Raw genomic sequence first — 17,422 nt, 5'->3', positions numbered from 1 at the left:
CAGGGTTGCTTTGCTTGTCTGGTACCTTGCTTGCTTCCCAGTGAGCTGGGGGGGAAGCAGAGCCCCAGTGCAGAGCAGAGCACGCCTTGTGAGAGCTCCGAGTGTTCTGCAATGAGAACAAGGGACTTTTGAGCATCCATGGGACCCAGAAGAGCCACCAAGAGGCTGGTAAGTTGGGTAAATCCCTTCCTAGAAGTCACAGTGACAAAACCCCCATTTGCCTCCCCAGGGGAAGCAGGAGCTGCCTGGGATGCTGATGCCAGGAAGGGCCCCTCAAATCATCCCTTGTTGTATCCCAAAGGGGATGTGCTTTGCCTAAATGAAATGAACCAGTTCAGCTGTGCTCTGAGGAGGAGCTGGAGAGGGGAGCAGTTGCTCTGGGACAGGGGCAGGCGTTTGGTAGGAGCATCCCATGGGGACACCCTGTATCCGCCGGAGAAAGGGGAATATGAGGCTGCTCTTACTCACTTGTGGCTTTCCCGTTATTCCTGCTCAGGAAACAAAACCTGTTCTGATAAACAGTGATTCACGTTGTCTGCAGTTAAGAACAGCTCCTCTCCCCTGTGGGAACGTGGGTGCCCCTCTTCCTGCGGCAGATCCATCACTTGCCCCCATCCTTTTCCCGTTTCCCTCTGGAGGTGGTTGGATTTGCTCTGGCATGGCCGAATCGTGCACGCAGAGCCCGAGTACTGCTGGAAGAGGCAGCTCCCCGCGTTGCTCCTCTCCAGGTTTATTGCAATAGAATAGGTCCTGTCCCTTCCTTGCTTTTCCTGGGGTTCTTCCCAGTGCCTGCAGAGCCTGGACAAGCCCTGGCTGCTCTTATCCTGCTCAGCCTCTGGTTTAGCCTCGGTTTTCATCAGCCCAGGAGTCCTGGCACTGGTGCTGTCGCACAGGGAAGTGCTGGATGCGGACCCAGTTCCTGGCACTGCTCACATCCCAGTTCCTGAGCAGCAGCACCACATGGAGGAACTGGGATGGTCCCAGTTGGTCCCGGGCCAAATGCCTGAGCTTTGTCCCTGCTGGAGCCTGGGCTGGGCAGTGCTCTCCATCCACACCAGCTGCAGGAGCCGGAGGGAGCCGGTGCCCCCCCCCCGCCCAGCCACAGCAGCCCCACGTTCGCAGCCCCCCAGGCAGGAGCAGGGGATAGGGGGGTGCCGCTGGGAGCATCCAGCCCTGGGCGGAGGTAAAAATAACCCCTGGGCCGGCTCCAGCCCATTGTGGCTTCCTGCAATTTACAGCCCTTCCCGGGGAGGGGGGGAAGAGGAGGCAGGAACTTGCCTGCTTCATTTTGACCCTTTCGCCACCAGCAGAGAAAGTGCCAGAAGGACCTTGCCTCCCTCCTCCTCCCTCGCTGGATGGGGCAGGATCCTGGGGAAGGACCTGGACCCGCACCCAGCATCCACCCAGGTGGATGGAGGAGCGGGAACTGCTGGAGTGGACGTGGTTTCTCTGGCCCGTCCTTGATGCGCTGTGTGCTGGGGAGGGACAAAGAGACTCAGTCCTGCCTGGGAGGAGGCACATCCCTGCTGTGGATCCCAGAATCCTGGCCAGGCTCCTATAAGGAGGTGGCAGAAGGAGGAGGAGAGCTGCTGAGGTGAGCTGGGGCTGCAGGAGTGGGAGTTGTCACGCTGGCTGGGCAGGGTGGGCTCCAGGGTGTGAAGGCTGTGGCTGGGGCACAGCGCTCCTGCTGGTGGGGCTGGGCTGGAAGGGGTTAATGGGGTGGCTCCTCCTCAACCTCTACATGAGGCTCCTGCTTGCTCTGGGCTCAGTTTGCTGTGGCTGGCAGAGGGGCAGGAGCCCAACGAGAAGAGAGCATCCACACATCCCATCCCTGCATCCCTGTGGTGGCTCAGGAGCCAAGCGAGAACAGAGCATCCCGCACCCCGTCCCTGCATCCTTGTGTGGGGTCAGGAGCTGAGCAAGAACAGAGCATCCCACATCCCATCCCTGCCTCCCTGTGGTGGCTCAGGAGCCAGGCAAGAACAGAGCGTCCTGCATCCCTGTATCCCTGTGTGGGCTCAGGTGAGCGAGAGCATCCTCCACCTGCCGAGCCCAGGTGCTGGGCATGATTCTGGCCTGGTGCAGGGCACTGGGCTCATTGGCTCTGCCAAGGCAAAGCTGGAAGGGGATGGGGCTGTGCTGGGCGCATCTTCCCTTGAGCTTCTGGGGATCTCTGCCCAGCAGTGGGGAGCTCAGCCCTTGGGAGCATGGGACTGGACAAACCACGTGCCTCAGTTTCCCTCTCTGTACAGGGCTGGATGTGGCCGTGGGGTTGTGTGGAGCTGAGCAGGCAGAGGGCTCCTGGGCTGTTGCTCTCCAGTGATCCTGCTCTGCCCGGCCCCATATCCCTGCTGTCACCTGGTGAGGCTGCGGGGCTGGGTCTCTGTGACCATTTGGGCCTCTTCTGCTCAGTGAAACCACCTGCTTTGGGCATTTACAAACCCTGGCCCAGGCTCCAGACCCCCTTCCTCTGGCACCCACCCCTGGATCCACAGCCCGGCCCTGCACAGATGCTTGGGCACAGCTGAGCAAGAGCCATCATGCCCCAGGGCTGATAAAGCCCCTTTGCTCCGTGCCCCCCTCACTGAGCAGGAGATGCCTCAGCCTGGCTGCAGGGAGCACGGCCCAGAGACCCCAGAGCATCCTGCAGCCCCTGCCCTGGTGCCACCACTCAGGGGCCCAGGGGCCCAGCTCAGCAGCTCTCCCGTGCACGGGCTTTGTTCTCCTGTCCCTGCGCTCCAAGATAAGGCAGCGGCTCTGGTATTCCTTCCTGTTGGAAGCTGCTCCTGCGGTGCGGGTGAAGCCGGCAGATGGTCAGCACATCTTTCTTCCTGCCCATGGATTGTTTGTGCTCGGCTGGCAGAGCTCGCTGCTTGGCCAGAGCATGGGATCAAGGGAACCTCCAGTTCTGCTTTATCCCCCCCTCCCATCCACTTCCTGCCACTGCTGCATCCTTGGTGCTGAGCCCGGATCTCCTCTCTCCTCCCAGGGCCTAATCCAGGAGCCAAGCGAAGCTTTGGGAGCCTCCCCGTCCGCAGCACCGGACCCGTCCGCAGCCACTCGAGGGGGAACAGAGCAACCGGGGTTCACGTTCAAGGGCTGGGGGCGATGGTGCCCCCGGGCAGCCCCCCTCTTGCCGCCTGCGCCTCCAGCAACCTGCACCTCGTGGTCCCCGGCCGCGGCTCCCCCCTGGCCCGGCTGAACCGGAGCCCCGGGTGGCCGCGGGAGCCGGGAGGTGGCGGGGCCCGGACGTGCAGCGCCGTGGAGCGGCTGGAGGCCGACAAGGCCAAGTACGTGAAGTCCCTGCAGGTCATCAACCGGCGGCAGGAGCCGGCGCTGCGGAGCCGCTCGCCCTGGCTCTCCCCCGGAGCCCAGCGCGCCCTCGCCCGCCAGCAGCGGCACGAGTTGTGCCAGAGCCCCGTGCTGGGACCCGAGGCCCTCCTCATCCACCGGCAGGGACGGGACTGCCCGGACGGGGACAAGGAGAACGCCGACGGCTCCGCGCTGCCGCGACCGCTCTGCCAGGGCCCCCGCAGGGACAAGTGCCCCGGCTCGTCCCCTCCCAGGGGGCTGGGTGAGGGGCCGCCGGCACCCCAGAGCCCCGAGACCCCCGTGCCGTGGGTGCCCACAGAGGAGGAGGAGGAGGAGGAGGCGAGGACGCCGGGTGCCGGCAGCGGAGGTGGCAGCGCTGGCATCGTCGCTCTGCCCGGCGGCTCCGTGGCGCAGCCCCCCGGGAAGCCGGCGCTGGCTCTGCGCCTGTCGCTGCCGCTCTCGGAGCAGGAGCGGTTCTTCAACTGCTGCGGGCTGGACCGGGCGCTGGTGGAGCTGCTGGGCCGGGAGAGGTTCGTGCCCGCGGGCTGGGATAACTCCCGGGCTCTGCTCCACGGCTCCTGCGAGTCGGAGCCCGGGCAGGCCTCGGGGGGCAGCGATGGGGAGGTGGGACCGGGTGAGGAGGAGCCGGATGCTCGGCTGGGCTCTGCCGTCTCGGTGGTAGAGCGCAACGCTCGCATCATCAAGTGGCTCTACGACTGCCAGCGAGCGGGGGTGGCGGCCCAGGAGCCCGCTGTCTAAGTGGAGGTAGCCCCGGGGATGTCCCCGTTCTGGTGCTACGGAGCAGCTGGCTGAGAGGGCCGCCAGGTCTACCCAGGACCAGGGATGAGTCCACAGGGGCACCTGGAGGGCAGGTGGGAAAGGGGCTCCCCTGGGGGAGTCTGTCCTTGTCCACAGGGCTGGCAGGCTGCTGCCTCTGTGCCTGACCCAGCTCCATCCTCCCCGTCTCCGCTCTTGCCCTGCACCAGCTGGAAGCCATGGGGTGGGCAGAGCCCGAGCCCCCCACTGCAGGCAGTGCCCACCCCTCAGGGGCCGGAGTAGCGCTCAATAAACCTGGCTCTTTTTTATAGGGCGTCGCGTGTGGTTCGTGTGGGGCAGAGCTTAGGCTGGCGGGGGGGAGAGGCAGCTCCCCATGCCGCGGTGGGGCCATGCTGCTCCAGGGGCAATAGGGCTCCTGGGGGGGACAAGGGAGAAGCAAGCACCAGGCAGGGCTCGGGGAGAAGGGGGCACCTCGGGGTCTTTAGTGCAGACACGTTGCGAAACACCGCGGAGCCCCCCTCGGCTGTGGGCAGGGGCTGCCCTCCGGAGCTGCTGGTGCTGCTGCAGGGTCCTGCTGGTGCTGCTGCAGGGTCCCGCTGCCGCATCCTCCTCTACTTGCCCTTGGGAGCGGTTTTATTCCGGATCTCGGCCAGTTTGCCCGCCAGGAAGCCCCAGCGGAAGGCTCCTTCCTCCGGGTCCCGCAGGTCGCTGCCATCGTCACCTGGTGGCTCGGCGGGGCTCTCGGCCAGCTCCGGGGGGGACACCTCCTTGTCCAGCCCCGGTGCCTGCTGCCACTTGGTGGCAAAGAGACCCCAAAAGCTGGAAGCCTTCTCAGAGGGGGGCGGCTCCGGGGGCGAGGCGGCCAGCGGGCTGGGGAGAGAGCGGGCACGGGGATGTCGGTGTAGGGACCCTTCTCGCTGCGTCCCACAGTGGCCAGGACTGGCACCCCCAAGGTCCCCCTCCATGCTGCCCCCCCAGCCCAGCCTCATGAGATCTGGGGGGGGGGGGTGTCGTGAGCTCGCAGGGGCTGGATCCAGGCTCTGGGGTCCCCCCCACTGAAGTGCCACTTACTGGTCTGCGCAGAGCTCGGGGCTGAGCAGTTGGTGCTCGTCCTCGCGGGTGAAGAGGGATGAAAGTGTCCGCCAGCCCTGAGCACCCACCCCCTGCACCTGCAGGGGAGAGGCAGCACTGGGCTTACTGGGGAGCCCTGGGTCTCAGCAGGGCCCCCGCGGCTTCCCCAAGCCCCCTCCTCACCTTCCTCGCTAGCTGGGACACGGGGCTGGGGCCCTCCTCCATCAGCACGGGAGGTTCAGCCATCTCCACCAGCTCAGGCTGGTCCCCCTGCAACGAACCCCAAAGTGAGGGCAGGAGTGCAGGCAAGGGGAGGGCAGGCAGCTCGGTCACCCCGCTTTGGGAGGACCCAGGCTCCATACCTCCTCCTGCAGCTCCCCGTCTGCCCGAGCCTCCCCCAGGGTCCGCAGCACTTTGGCCTTGTAGAGCTGCCAGAAGCCCTGGGCCATGGTGAGGGGCTCTGCGGGGCTGGGAGCCGGCGGGTGCTGTGGGGAGCAGGGCACCCCCGCGCCGCCCCGGCGATCCGGTGGCTTCATTAAAGTTTCAGGGGCTCCTTCCGAGCACAAAGGGGAACCTGAGCCCGGCCGGAGCTGGGGCAGCGCGGGAGCAGCCGCTCTCATCAGCTCCGCACCCCCCCAGTGCCCCCCCCCCGCCCCAGCCTCCCCAGTGTCCCCTGCCCACAGCGGCCCCGCAGGGCCAAGGATGCAGCAGAGCGGGCGCTGGGGCCTCGCACTCCTCCGGCCATGGGCTCCCATCTGTAACTGATCACCCGGAGCGGAGGAAACGCGATCGGGGCCGGGCCGCGCTGTGCTGAGCCCTGCCCGGCTCATCACAGCCGTGACCGGCGGAGGGAGCCGGGGGGGGGGGCGTGGCCTGTTGTCGGTGGGCGGGGCCCGCGGGCTCACGTCAGTGGGTGGGCGGGGCCTGTCGCCGCGTGCGTTCGCGCCATGTCTCCGCGCAATGGCCGCCGCACGGGCGCGCACCGCTCGCACTCCCTGGCGCGGCAGCTGAAGACGAAGCGGCGCCGGCGCGACCTGGACGAGATCCACCGGGACCTGCGGCCCGAGAACGCGGCGCGGCTGCTGCGGCAGGAGCCCGACCCCGACCTGCCGGGATGCGCGCAGTTCTACTGCCTGCACTGCGCGTGCGTGCCGGGGGGTCTCTAACCCCTCGGGGGTCCTGCCCCATGGGAACCGGCCATAGGGGAACACACGAGAGCCATGGGTCTGGCACTCCCCAGCCTGACCCCCCCCTCTGTTTTGTACCCCTCCAGGCGCTACTTTGTGGACCTGACCAGCATGAAGGAGCACTTCCGGTCCAAGGTGCACAAGAAGAGGTAACGGGGTGCCGGAGCGGGGGGTCCTGAGCCACCCCGTGGTCCTGTGACCTGCGTCTGCTTCATCGGGGTGAGGCAGCGCCGGTTCTGGGTTTGAGGAGCTGGGGTTGAAAGCCTCACCCCTCCCCTCCGCCCTCCCCGCAGGCTGAAGCAGCTGCGGGAGGCACCGTACACGCAGGAGGAGGCCGAGCGTGCCGCTGGGATGGGGTCCTACATCCCCCCAAAGAAGGTGGAGGTGCAGACCCAGCCGCTGGAGGAGGTCACCGAGATGGAGGCGTCCAGCTCAGCGCCGCGGACTGAGGGGCCGAGTGGCTCTGTGAGGGTGCCTTTGTCTTCAGCTGTGTGAGAAGAACACGTCCCAGCAGGCAAACACTGCTCCTGGCAGCGCTGCTGCCCACGGCTCTAATGAGGAGAAGGAGCCAGCGAGACCCCAGGTGCCCCCATCTTCCCAGGGCAGGGGCAGGCTGCTTGTTCCCTCAGTGTTGGCAGGACTGTGCACTCCTCTCTTTGCTTGTGGAGCGGTTTTAGGCCCCTCTCCGTGGGTCAGCGGTTACCCCAGAGACTCCTCCATTAAAACACATCAGTGAACAGCCCGGCAGTGTTCAGAGCTCTCTGTCAATGTGCCTGCCCTGCTTGGGGCACAGCCTCATTGGTTGTTCTTCCTGATCATGCAAAGGGAAACAGCACCATCCCAGAGGAACAGCCTTGTCCCTGCCTTGTTGGCAAAGCAGCTTCTGGTGCTGGGTCCCTAGAGGGGAGTCCTGGTGTCCCCTGGAAGGAAGACTTCCAGGCTCCTGTCCCTTAAACCCCAACGTCTACAAGTGATTGGGCTGGGGCTGCATGTGTGCTGTGATCAGGCTCCCTGCCTTGCGTGCACCAGCCCGATGCTGTGATCCTGCTGGTGACGCTGCCTGGGACTTAGTGACAATGTCACCACTCACTGCAGCGTGGGTATCACTGATGCAGCCCTGGCAGCAAACCGCTTGTGCCAGAGGTTTGTGTCTCCTGCCGAGCTCTAGTGCTGGGCTGGAGCAGCAGAAAAGCAGAGCAACCCCACAGCTGTGCTCAGCAGGAAAGGGTTTATTTCCATGCAGCCCGCCCGGATTTGTTCCCCCAGCTCTGTGGAGATGCAGTGTTGCAGCTCTGGGAGGGTTTGGTGAATGCAGGGTGGGGCTGGAAGGTTTCAGATGCCACCCCAGTGGGAAGCGCCTGCCAGGAGGCAGTCACTGACCCCATGGCCCCATCAGCCCCGCTCCCCATTGTTGTGGGTCCCAACCCTCCTTTTGTGTCACTAATAGTGCTCAGTGCTGGTTTCTGTTCCTGCAGGGTTCCGCTGGCCGTGGCTGCATGTGGATGGTGGGGGGCTGCATGTGGCCACCAGCGGGGTGGCTCCTTGGGCACCTCTTACTGGCAGGGGAAAGGAAAAAGGATGCAGCCCCCAGTCACTTCCTCTTGTCTGTTTGTTCGGTCCCTGCTCCTGGGGCTGGATCCCGGTGTCCTGCAGTGCCTTGGCCCGAGGCTCAGCTGCCTGCTCCGGAGCCAGGAGGTGTCTTCTGCGTTCTCCATCCCAGCTGATGAACTGGCTCCCAAAAGCGGGGACAGACGTGGACAGAGGCGCGTGTGCCCTGGCCCCAGGGCCCTGTGCTGCCGGGGCAGGGAGGAAGGGCTGGGCATGGCGCAGATGAGCTGGGAAGACGCCGCAGCTGGCAGCAGAGCTGAGGTGGGGGCCAGTGGGCAGAGGGGAACCCTGACCCCCCCTACAGCGCTGCCGGACCCCTCCTCACAGCTCCGGGGGGCCCTTGCTGGGGTCGGCCATCCTGCGGGCGCTGTAGAAGGAGAGGCAGAGCCCGGCAGCCGCCAGCAGCAGAGCCAGGGGGGTCAGCAGCCGCCCCCCCGGCTCGGCCCTGCGCCCTGCTGCCAGCTGCATCTGCAGGGGAGAGAGGAGAGCAGAGGGGAGCGGAACGTGAGGCACAGCCCCACAACCGCCAGGGGCAAGCGCCTGAGGCCGTGCCCTGAGCATCCCCATCACACCCAGCTGGGGGGATGCAGGGACGATGGGGACAGCTTCGTGGTCCCCCGGGGGGGTGGGGGGGTCCAGGGGTGCTGTTACAGTGCCCGGTGCAGCGCTCGCAGGGTCCAGCAGCACCCTCGCAGCTAACCTGGAGGCAGGATACGGCCGGGCACGGCTCGCGGGCCTGGCGGGCAGCACAGGGGTCCCTGTGGGTCCCATCCTCACCCCCCCCGGAGTCCCCCCCTTACCTGGAGCAGCCGGAAGTACCCCGGGGTTAAGCGTCTGGGGCGGATGATCATGGCGCAGCGGGATCAGGCCCCGTGGGGCAGCAGCGGGGCCGCTTCCCCCCTGCCCAGCCTCAGACCCCTCACCCTGGCCGCTGTGAGGGGTCTGCGTCCGTCCCCGCCTGCCCCACGGCCCCCCCCACCCCACACCCCCGGGCCGTGCAGCGCGCACCCAGCGAGCGCCGAGCGCTGTCAGCAGCGATCAGCGCCTGCTGCTCCCCCAAGCGCACACGCTGGGGCGGGGGCAGGCGGGCACCGAGGTGCCGGGGGAGGCCGAGCCGGGCCAGGGCCGCTCTTGGGGGGGGGGGTCACTGACGGGAGGGTTGGGCTGTGCTGTGGGGCTGCCCCTGCTCAGCTGCGAAGGAAGCGGTGGGAACCCTGCCCCCGAGGGCTCTGTGAAGCCGAGCCTCGCACCCACAGGGCCGCTGGCTCCGGTCAGTGCCGGGCCTCGGCGCTCACCGCATGCCCTGCCCGGGGAGGGGGAGCTGCGGGCGCTGCCCTGAGCGGGGCCCGTTTGTCCCCGTGTGTCTGGGCCGTGACTCACCGGAGGCGCGCCCGGGCCTCGCCCCGCAGCCCCGCTCTGGGCCGTCCCGGTGAGCGGTGCGCGTGTGCGCCCATGGGGCCGCCCGGCGCTGGCGCAGGTGAGCGGCCGCTCCCGCCGCCCGTTCCGGCCTGGCCGCCATGGAGCCCGTGGGCACCTGGGGCCCGGCGCAGGCAGCGGCCTGGCTCCGAGGTGAGCACCGAGGCTGAGCCGGGGCGGGCGGGGGGGTACCCATGGGCTCCTTCCCCTTGTCCCTGGTGAGGGTTGGCCCCTGGATCCAGCCGGGTTCGAGGGGGGGGGTCTGTCCGTGCCGTCTGGGCTGAGACCGGCTCCACTCCTCGCATGGAGCGGGCTCTGCCAGCAGCCGGGCATGACCCGGGCAGGGGCTCCCGGGGACGCTGTGCTGGGGTGCCCCGACTCAGTGCGGCCTCGGGCAGGGCTGGACGGCGCCGTGCAAGGGTACCCCTTTGAGACGTGGGGGCTGGCGGGGCCCGACCTGCTGCGGCTCTCGGCTGCGGCGCTGGAGGCGCTGGGAGTGCGGCGCCTGGGGCACCAGGAGCTCCTGCTGGAGGCCGTGGAGCAGCTCCGTGCCCTGGTGAGTGCTGGCACCCATGGGTGCTGCGGGGCTCCCGCGGTGGGAGGAGGGATGTGGGTGCACCCCGGGCTGGGTGGAGGGGGTGTGTGTGTGTGTGTGTTTGGGGCACCCTGTGTTGATGCAGGCGGGGATATGGAAGCACCCCATAGACCCCCACTGCCCTCATCCGTGTCCCCGCAGGAAGCGGGGCTGGCGAGCACCAGCTTGCGGACACTGACGGAGAGGCTGCAGGAGCTGGCACAGGGCACCCAGAGCTTGGTGCTGGGGGGGCTGCCGGCGGGGGCTGGCCCCCGGCCGCCCTCCCTCGCCCTCCTGGCTCGTGTCGTCGACCTGGTCAGGGCTGCCAAGGGGCTCTTCTCCTGGCTCAACAGGTCTGGGGTGGGTAAGGGCAGCTGCGGGTGCTGGGTGCCCCCCACAGCTGGGGCTGAGCTCTCTGCCCCCCAACCCTTCCATACCCAGGTACCTCTTCTCCACCCTCAACGACTTTTCGGCCAGCCAGGACATCGTCCTGCTCTGCACCCAGCTGGCAGAGGCGCTGCAGGCGGTGGGTGCCCAGGGTGGTTGTGCTGCCCCGAGGCCATGGTGATGGGTGTGATGCTGGGGGGTGTGGGGGGTGTGGGGGGGTAGAGCCAGCCCCTGCTCTCATGTCCCCCAAAGCTCTGCCTGCTGGAGTGGGGGCAAGGGGGGATGTGGTACATGAGGGGGGTTCCCTGTGGGGCCTCCCCAGCTGGGATGGAAGGGGGCTTAGCCATCCCGTCCTGCTCAGCCCCGTGTCTTGCCTCCCCAGGACTGTCCTGCAGCCAAGAGGGACAGCCAGATCCTGCAGATTGTAAGTGCTGGGTGAGGAGGGGTTGGCAGGCACGGGGGGGCCTAATGCTGCCACAGCCCCTCCTCAGCCCCCGCTGTCACCCGCAGTGCCAGCACATCGTGGGCATCTGCGAGAGCATCGTGGGCTGCAGCCCCCCGGCGCTGCTGGACCGCAGGGCTGTGCTGCAGCGTGTGGTGCTGCAGGGCAGTCCCCCCATGTCTCCTGACACCCTGATGCTGCCCTCCAGCCCGTGGGGGTGCCCCCCGACGTCCCCTGACATCCTAACGCCACCCTCTGAGCCCCTGGGGAGCAGCCCCCAACTCCTCACTGCCCCACTGGTGAGTCCCCATTGCCCCGGTGCCCCCCCCAGTGCCTGGCATCCCTCTCACACCTCCCTCCTGTCCCCTCCCAGGGCCTCAAGATCACCTCCACCACCTCCTGCCTGCACTTTGTGTCTGCAGCTACCTCGGAGGTGAGTGAGAGGCTCCCTTCCCTGCCTGTCACCCCACGCTGTCCCTCAGTCACCCACTTCTAGCTCCTGCTGGGGGGGTTCCACCCCTCCCAGAGCTGAGCTGGGGGAGGCTGCCTGCAGCTAAGACCATGTAGCTAAGAGAGCACAGCCTGGTCTGTGGTGGGAGCCCCCCCCGCACCCCAGTCCTACCAGCCAGTGCTGTGCCAGCTCAGGTGCTGGGTAATGGTTAACCCCTGTGTGCTGGTTACCCCAATCCCACCCTGCCTCTGCCCTAGGCCCTGGCTGCCCACAGGGGCCTCATCCTGCCGGGAGATGAGATCGTACAGGTCAATGAGCAGACTGTGGTGAGTTGAACACATGGGCACAGGAGTGGTGCTGGTTTCAGCACTCATGGATGGGGAGCGGCAGGGCTGGAAGGGTTTGGGGGACACAGGGCCTGTGGGTAGAAGGTTTTGAGGGGGACACGAGACCTGCAGCTGGGAGGGTTTGCAGGGGGGTGACACAAGAGCTGTGTCCTGCAGAGTGCAGGAGCCATGGCTGGGAAAGGTCTGGGGGTCCCAGAAGCCACTGCCTGGGAAGGTTTAGGGGATGTGGGAGCCATGGGAGTGCCTACGGCTGGGAGGCCGTGGGGCAGTGTGGGGCTGTGGGTGTCCCCTGTGGCTCACCAGGCAGTGCACGCAGGTGGGTTGGACACGCGTCAACCTGGCAAAGAAGCTGCTGGAAGATGTGAGCAGAGTGACACTGGTGCTGAAGAAGATCCCCCTCGACCTGCCTGGCTCCCCATCCTCTCCCAGGCAGCAGGTGAGTGATCCCAGCGCTCCCAGTACAGCCCCAGTGCCACACTGGGCTGTGCTGGGAACACCACAGGGATGCTTGGAGCTGGGGCATCTCCCATCACGTTGGTGGTCCCTCAAGCTCTGGGCTCCGTGGCGGGATGTCACCTGGGCCTGACACTCCATCCGCAGCTCCTGGAAGCATTTCTGGATGCTGCAGATTCCACCAGCACCAGAAGCAGTGAGTGCCCAGGCAGCCCCGTGTCCCTGAGCTCCAGGTGAGCCCAGTCCCCTGGCACCCCAACTCCTCCAGCCCGGCCACCATGGAGCTGCATCCGAAGCCTCTTCCTGGCTGGAGTGGTGCTGGCAGCGTGGCCGCTGCTGCAAGCGTGCTGGGAAGCTGCCAGTGGTCTTAAGGAATGGAAAAAAAAAGCGGTTGTGTTTGTAACTCATTCACTTGGTAACGTTTTAATGGGGCTGGGGCTATATTTAGACGTGACTTTTCTCCTCTCCCGGAATGGAAAGGCGTGCGTGGAGCCGGTAGCAGGAGCCGCCAGGCCGGGCTCTGGCCCTGCTGCTGGAGCTGGTGCTGAGGCTCTGCTGCCGTTGCCTCCAGCCCCACTCCTCCTTGGGCAGGGAGAATTGTGGGTGCCTGAGCAAGCGTGGGGCTGGCTGGAGCCCAGCAGTGGGACACCCACAGTGCTCAAGGGGGTTTGGAGCTTAAGGATCCCTTTTTCCTCCAGCGCTGCTGCTGCTGACTTTGAATCGGGGCCAGACTCTGCACTGGACCCTGTCACGGACGAAGAGGCAGGAGAGCACAAGCAGAACTCGAGGCTGCCCAGGGTGGCTGTGGGGGAGCTGCCAGCACTGCCCAGCTATGGTAGGAGGGGAGCAGAGGGGGTACCTGGGGTGCAGCGGTTTCTCCCCTGGGGCAGGAAGCTGCAGCCCTGATTGCTGTGTGCAGGTGCTGCAGAGGAGGTGGCACAGGAGAGTGGCTCCCCTCCAGGCACCCTTGCTGCGGAGCTCAGCCCCATGGCAGCCCCTGCGGAGGGGGCTGGGGGTGCAGACCTCAGCCAGCACCCTCCGGAGGTGAGAACTGGTGGGAGGGGAGTGCTGAGCCTTGGTTGCGGGGGGGACAGACACTGGGAGGGCATCAGTGTGGGGCACACAGGACATGAATGTTAGAGCTGGGCGGCAGAATGCCTGTGCTGGGGTGAGCTCTCTGCTGAGGGGAGTGCAAGCTGGGGGTGCCTAAGGGGCTATGGGTACTGCTGGGGGGGAGTTGGGGTTGTCTAATGTTGCTCTGCACTCACCCCCCTGCACTGTCCCTAAGCACTTGTCTCTCTTTCCCCATCCAGGGCAGCCCCCAGGGAGGACGCAGACCAAAAGGTGAGCAGGACCCTGCTGGGGCTGGTGTGCACAGGGACTGGGGGCTCCCCCAGCCTCTGCCTCCTGCTGCCTCTCCCTGCTCTTGACCCCCCCCAATGCCCTGGCTGCCAGGAGTGGCGAGCAGGCTGAGCCGCCGGCGCGTCTCGTGCCGGGACCTGGGCCGGGTGGACTGTGATGGCTGGCTCCTCAAGAAGAAGGATCACGTGGGCTTCATGGCCCAGAAGTGGAAGCGGTGCTGGTTTGTGCTGAAGGGCCACACGCTTTACTGGTACCATCACCCCAACGTGAGTGGCACCCCCGGGGTGTCCTTGGGGTTCCTGTCCCCAGCACTCGCTCGGGTGCTGGACACAGCTGCCTCCTGTGCAGGATGAGAAGGCTGCAGGACTCGTCAACGTGGCCACCTATGACCTGGAGAGCACAAGGGAGCAGAAGAAGAAATAGTGAGTGGGGTCTGTCTCACCATGGACCTCCTGGCTGCTGGTGGAACGGGGTGGGTGATGCTGTCCCAAGGGCACATGCTGAAGAGTCCTCCTGGGTGCCACCTGCATGTCCCTGTGGCCATGATAGGGTCCCCCTGGGGCTGGTGGTGTCCCCACAGGGCTGCAGGACTGGTCTTCCTGCAGCATGGGAGCCCCTGCTCTGAGCAATGTGTATGTTGTGCTACCGGTGTTACTTGGGACAAGGATGAGCACCAGAGCAGCCTCAATGGCAGGGAAAAGCCTGAACTCCAGGGCTGGGTTGGGATGGTGGGGCTATGGTACAGGAGAGGCTGGATGTGGGCTCGGGACTGGCTCTGCTGCTGGATAACCACAGCAGCAAAAGCAGCTGCCTGCTTGCCCTGCTCCAGCGTGTTCCAGCTCTGCCATCAGAGGTACAAGCCCTTCATCTTCGCTGCAGAAACGCTGGCTGATTTGAGCATGTGAGTAACACACAAGGGAGCGCCCACCAGTGCCGGTCCCACGGCACGGGGCTGGCCATGACCTGGCTCTGTGTGTGTCCTTTCTTTCCCCAGGTGGGTCAGTCACTTAATAACAGCCAAAACAAAGTACACGCTGGCCCACCAGTTGGTCCCAGACAGGGAGGAAGGTAACCGGCCCTTCTTGGTGTGGGAGATGGGGTCAGTTCCCCTGGGGGAGATGGGAGCCCTGCGGGGACACCTATGCCCGGTCCATCATTCCCATCATCTGGGGGAGATGTGGGAAATGCTCCCTGAGAGGAGGTCTGGGGTGATGCTGAGGGCTTGGGGGGGGGGGCAGCAGGGGCTTCCCATTCCCTCTGCTGTCACTGTCCTCCCCTTCCACCTCCAGACTGCTACAGTGAGACAGAAGCCGAGGACCCCGATGATGAATGCCCCAGGCCTGGCTGTGACCTGGTGAGTTGCCCTTCGGGACACCCTGGGGAGGGGATGGAGGATCCTTGTCTCACCCCATCTGTCCCTCAGCCAAGGAAAAGGTTGCAAAATACCCCAGAGAAACCCCAGCTCCTCCCAGCTTGCAGTGAGCCCGGCAGCCCCCAGCCCTGCACATCCACGGGTGAGTACTGGGGCGTGACATCTGTCACCTTGTGTGCACCCTTTTAAGTTAGGGCCTCCCTTTTGGTGTGCATGTGTGCTGGGGGGTGCATGAATTGGGATGTATCTGGGTGTAAACCGTGTAGCATCTTGGGATTCTCTCGGGGCAGAGGCAGCACCTTGGGATTTGGGGCTGAAACACTGCCCCTTTCCTCACCCAGAACCCAGTGGGGAGGACCTCGAGTGCCTGATGCGGTGCCTGAAGCAGGGGGGGGTGTCCCTCACGGGGCGGCAGCAGGCCCTCACGCAGGAGCAGTACCGCAAGTCCTTCGTCCGCCGCAGCAAGAACCCCCTCATCAACGCCAAGGTGCACGCGGTGCGGGCCCTGCAAAGCACGCTCAAGGTGGGTGCCCACGGCCCCCTCACCCCGCAGAGCACCCTGCCCGTGGGTGAGCGCCCCAGGACAACCCCTCTTTGCCAGCAGGCGAAGCTGGCGGAGCTGCAGGCGCTGGAGCAGCTGCTCAGCGATGCTGCGCTCACCTCGGAGCGCTTCTCCCGCTGGAAGGAGGAGCACCAGGAGCTGTACCAGGAGCTGCGGGAGTGCTGGGCCGGGCGGCAGGCCCAGGACCATGACAGGGGGCTTGGGGCCGAGCGTGGCCTCCCCCAGGAGGGGGCTGAGCCTTGAACCCCCCCCCCCCCCGCCTTGTCTGGCAGTGCTGTGGGAGCAGAGCGGGTGCTCTGCCCGTGCAGGGGGGTGTGCGGGACAGCGGTGATGTTTCTGGAGGCTCAGCCCCCAGCATGGAGCTGCCACAGGAAAAGTGGCTCCCGCTCCACCCCCGTCCCTTGGCTGGGACCTGCACTGACAGGAGTGACTCTTCTCAAGGACGTTTTGCCTTGCCTGCATGTTGGAAAAGGGGCTGCTGAGGGCAGAGGATAGACCAAGGCTGCAGATCCCCAGGGGGCTTTGGCCTATCCCTTATGCTAACCCTCCATCGCTCCACTTTTCTCCCCTCAATCTCTCCATCTTCCTCTCTCATTACAGTTCTGTCCTGCTTCCCATCCCTCTCGTTCCCAATATCCCCTTGCCTAGCTCCTTGTGCCACACTTCTCTCTGCCTACGCCACCTCGGCTGCCTCAGAAACTAGCTGTCAAAGTGCAAATGTCCACCCCCTGTTCCTAAGCCTAAGGGGCCAGGACAGGAAACTGGTGCTGGGCATCACCTGCAGATGGTGAGCTCCAGAACAGTGCCACCACCATGGCAATCCACCCTTGCTTTGCCATCTGAAACTCCATCTGGGTACTGCCCCCTCAGGTGCCCCAGAGCCCAGCTCCCAAAGTGCGCTCATCAGCCCCTGTGCCCTCCCTAAACACCCAATGCAGACTTGCTAACCTGAAATAAACCACTTTCACGTAAGGATACCTGATGATGGGTGCGCTGCTGACCCCCAACCCATCCAGGAGCTCTCGCTGCAGAGGAAATGTAAATGGGAAAACCAAAACCAAAAAGCTCAGAGAGCTCCAAGCCATCAAAAGACTGAAGGACTGGCAGGGGCCAAGAGCTGAATGAGCTCCCTAACGAGCGGCTGTGCCTCAGGTACACCAGGCCCCACCACCCTCCCACATTCCATGGGGAAAGGGGAACACCACCACCAGCACCCAGTGCACATGCGCAGGATCTTTATGGCTGGTGAAGGGAACAACCAAGAAAGCAACTTGTCTTCAAAGGAGCAACATCCCCTTTTCCCTATAGCCATAACTGGTACCCCGGTGAGGGGATGAGCTGTGTAGTTACACCTCACGTTCTGGGATGTTCATAAGAAAATATGGACCACTTCAACCAACCTAATCCTCCAGACAGCCTCTGGAGTCCTGGAGCACGGCTCAGGGTGCAGACACCCAGGCCCTGCTCCCACACCTGAGGTGCAGGACACAAAGCTGCATTGGCTCATATCCTCATCAGGCCACTCTCCATCATGTTTGAAAAGCTGTGGCAGACAGAGGGAAAATATCACACCCATTTCTACGTTTACGTATATATATATGTATACATTATATATATATATATATATGTGGTTGTACTATGAAAAGGGCTTGTAAACAACCAGTGGCAAGGGGTTGTTCAATCCCAGTACCTGCCATGGGACAGAACATGGGCTAAGGACAATGCCCTGGCCCTGAGGGCCTTTAATGTTTCTCCAGGGTAAACGGGAGGATTTCTCTTCCAACTACATCAGTGGCTCCCATACACGCATGTCAGTATGAACATGTATTTTATCTACCCATACATACGGGTGACCTGGTTTAGTGTGAGGTGGCCCTGCCCATGGCAGGGGGGCTGGAACTGGGTGATCTTGAAGTCCTTCCCACCCCTACCTATTCTATGATTCTGTGTATGCATTTAAACACATATAACGTGTACGAAGGCGTACAACCACACATAAAATGCATTATCTCTGTCAAACGCACAAATCCTCCACCGCCCTCCGTGCAATGTCTGCTATTTGCCTCCAGGTGTACTCAAGTCTCCACGTTTCCTCTCCGCC

General features: G+C 64.7%; 4 protein-coding genes across 6 annotated transcripts; 3 read left to right on the top strand and 1 right to left on the bottom strand.

Annotated features, from left to right (window-relative positions):
• Positions 1-603: 603 nt before the first annotated feature.
• On the top strand, positions 604-4,353 carry FAM110D (family with sequence similarity 110 member D). 3 transcript variants are annotated; one of them, XM_062635483.1, is made up of 3 exons: positions 604-1,183; positions 1,308-1,594; positions 2,990-4,353. In XM_062635483.1, the coding sequence occupies exon 3, from the start codon at positions 3,109-3,111 to the stop codon at positions 4,069-4,071; it is 963 nt and encodes a 320-aa protein (XP_062491467.1). In that variant the 5' UTR covers positions 604-1,183; positions 1,308-1,594; positions 2,990-3,108; the 3' UTR covers positions 4,072-4,353. The 3 variants fall into 3 exon arrangements, with proteins under 3 accessions (XP_062491467.1, XP_062491465.1, XP_062491466.1); XM_062635481.1 differs by having other exon boundaries at positions 604-1,594; XM_062635482.1 differs by lacking the exons at positions 604-1,183; positions 1,308-1,594 and adding an exon at positions 1,667-2,022.
• A 346-nt stretch (positions 4,354-4,699) lies between these two features.
• CUNH1orf232 (chromosome unknown C1orf232 homolog) lies at positions 4,700-5,792 on the bottom strand. Its single transcript, XM_062635480.1, has 4 exons — positions 5,523-5,792; positions 5,344-5,430; positions 5,161-5,258; positions 4,700-4,959 (listed from the first exon to the last, which is right to left on the bottom strand). Exons 1-4 carry the CDS (start codon positions 5,778-5,780, stop codon positions 4,701-4,703), a joined length of 702 nt encoding a protein of 233 aa, XP_062491464.1. The 5' UTR covers positions 5,781-5,792; the 3' UTR covers position 4,700.
• A 284-nt stretch (positions 5,793-6,076) lies between these two features.
• Positions 6,077-7,089, top strand: ZNF593 (zinc finger protein 593). Its single transcript, XM_062635478.1, has 3 exons — positions 6,077-6,304; positions 6,434-6,496; positions 6,641-7,089. Exons 1-3 carry the CDS (start codon positions 6,108-6,110, stop codon positions 6,840-6,842), a joined length of 462 nt encoding a protein of 153 aa, XP_062491462.1. The 5' UTR covers positions 6,077-6,107; the 3' UTR covers positions 6,843-7,089.
• Positions 7,090-9,391: 2,302 nt separating this feature from the next.
• On the top strand, positions 9,392-16,298 carry CNKSR1 (connector enhancer of kinase suppressor of Ras 1). The gene is made up of 21 exons (XM_062635479.1): positions 9,392-9,524; positions 9,770-9,927; positions 10,108-10,298; positions 10,387-10,471; positions 10,715-10,756; positions 10,843-11,073; positions 11,148-11,207; positions 11,483-11,551; positions 11,889-12,008; positions 12,173-12,258; positions 12,724-12,860; positions 12,945-13,069; positions 13,339-13,369; positions 13,481-13,653; positions 13,736-13,809; positions 14,217-14,288; positions 14,382-14,455; positions 14,677-14,741; positions 14,811-14,901; positions 15,101-15,282; positions 15,364-16,298. The coding sequence occupies exons 1-21, from the start codon at positions 9,473-9,475 to the stop codon at positions 15,562-15,564; spliced, it is 2,319 nt and encodes a 772-aa protein (XP_062491463.1). The 5' UTR covers positions 9,392-9,472; the 3' UTR covers positions 15,565-16,298.
• Positions 16,299-17,422: the final 1,124 nt, after the last annotated feature.

Source organism: Pezoporus occidentalis, unplaced genomic scaffold, assembly GCF_034315485.1.
Source record: "Pezoporus occidentalis ecotype Australia unplaced genomic scaffold, CSIRO_AGI_Poc_V1 ctg455, whole genome shotgun sequence".
Lineage (NCBI taxonomy): Eukaryota > Metazoa > Chordata > Aves > Psittaciformes > Psittacidae > Pezoporus > Pezoporus occidentalis.
Note: the sequence above shows the minus strand (reverse complement) of the source record. Positions and strands in the feature narration are given on the sequence as shown.

What these genes read in the sequence shown, in the direction of transcription:
- FAM110D (XM_062635483.1), top strand. Translation starts at nt 3,109, where the DNA reads ATGGTGCCCCCGGGCAGCCCCCCTCTTGCCGCCTGCGCCTCCAGCAAC.
- CUNH1orf232 (XM_062635480.1), bottom strand. Translation starts at nt 5,780, where the DNA reads ATGAGAGCGGCTGCTCCCGCGCTGCCCCAGCTCCGGCCGGGCTCAGGT. An exon ending in ACGGGGAGCTGCAGGAGGAG is followed by an intron (nt 5,431 to 5,522) that starts GTATGGAGCCTG and finishes GGTTCGTTGCAG; the next exon opens with GGGGACCAGCCTGAGCTGGT. An exon ending in TGTCCCAGCTAGCGAGGAAG is followed by an intron (nt 5,259 to 5,343) that starts GTGAGGAGGGGG and finishes TCTCCCCTGCAG; the next exon opens with GTGCAGGGGGTGGGTGCTCA.
- ZNF593 (XM_062635478.1), top strand. Translation starts at nt 6,108, where the DNA reads ATGTCTCCGCGCAATGGCCGCCGCACGGGCGCGCACCGCTCGCACTCC. An exon ending in TTCTACTGCCTGCACTGCGC is followed by an intron (nt 6,305 to 6,433) that starts GTGCGTGCCGGG and finishes GTACCCCTCCAG; the next exon opens with GCGCTACTTTGTGGACCTGA. An exon ending in TCCAAGGTGCACAAGAAGAG is followed by an intron (nt 6,497 to 6,640) that starts GTAACGGGGTGC and finishes CCCTCCCCGCAG; the next exon opens with GCTGAAGCAGCTGCGGGAGG.
- CNKSR1 (XM_062635479.1), top strand. Translation starts at nt 9,473, where the DNA reads ATGGAGCCCGTGGGCACCTGGGGCCCGGCGCAGGCAGCGGCCTGGCTC. An exon ending in AGGTCAATGAGCAGACTGTG is followed by an intron (nt 11,552 to 11,888) that starts GTGAGTTGAACA and finishes CAGTGCACGCAG; the next exon opens with GTGGGTTGGACACGCGTCAA. An exon ending in CCCGTGTCCCTGAGCTCCAG is followed by an intron (nt 12,259 to 12,723) that starts GTGAGCCCAGTC and finishes TTTTTCCTCCAG; the next exon opens with CGCTGCTGCTGCTGACTTTG.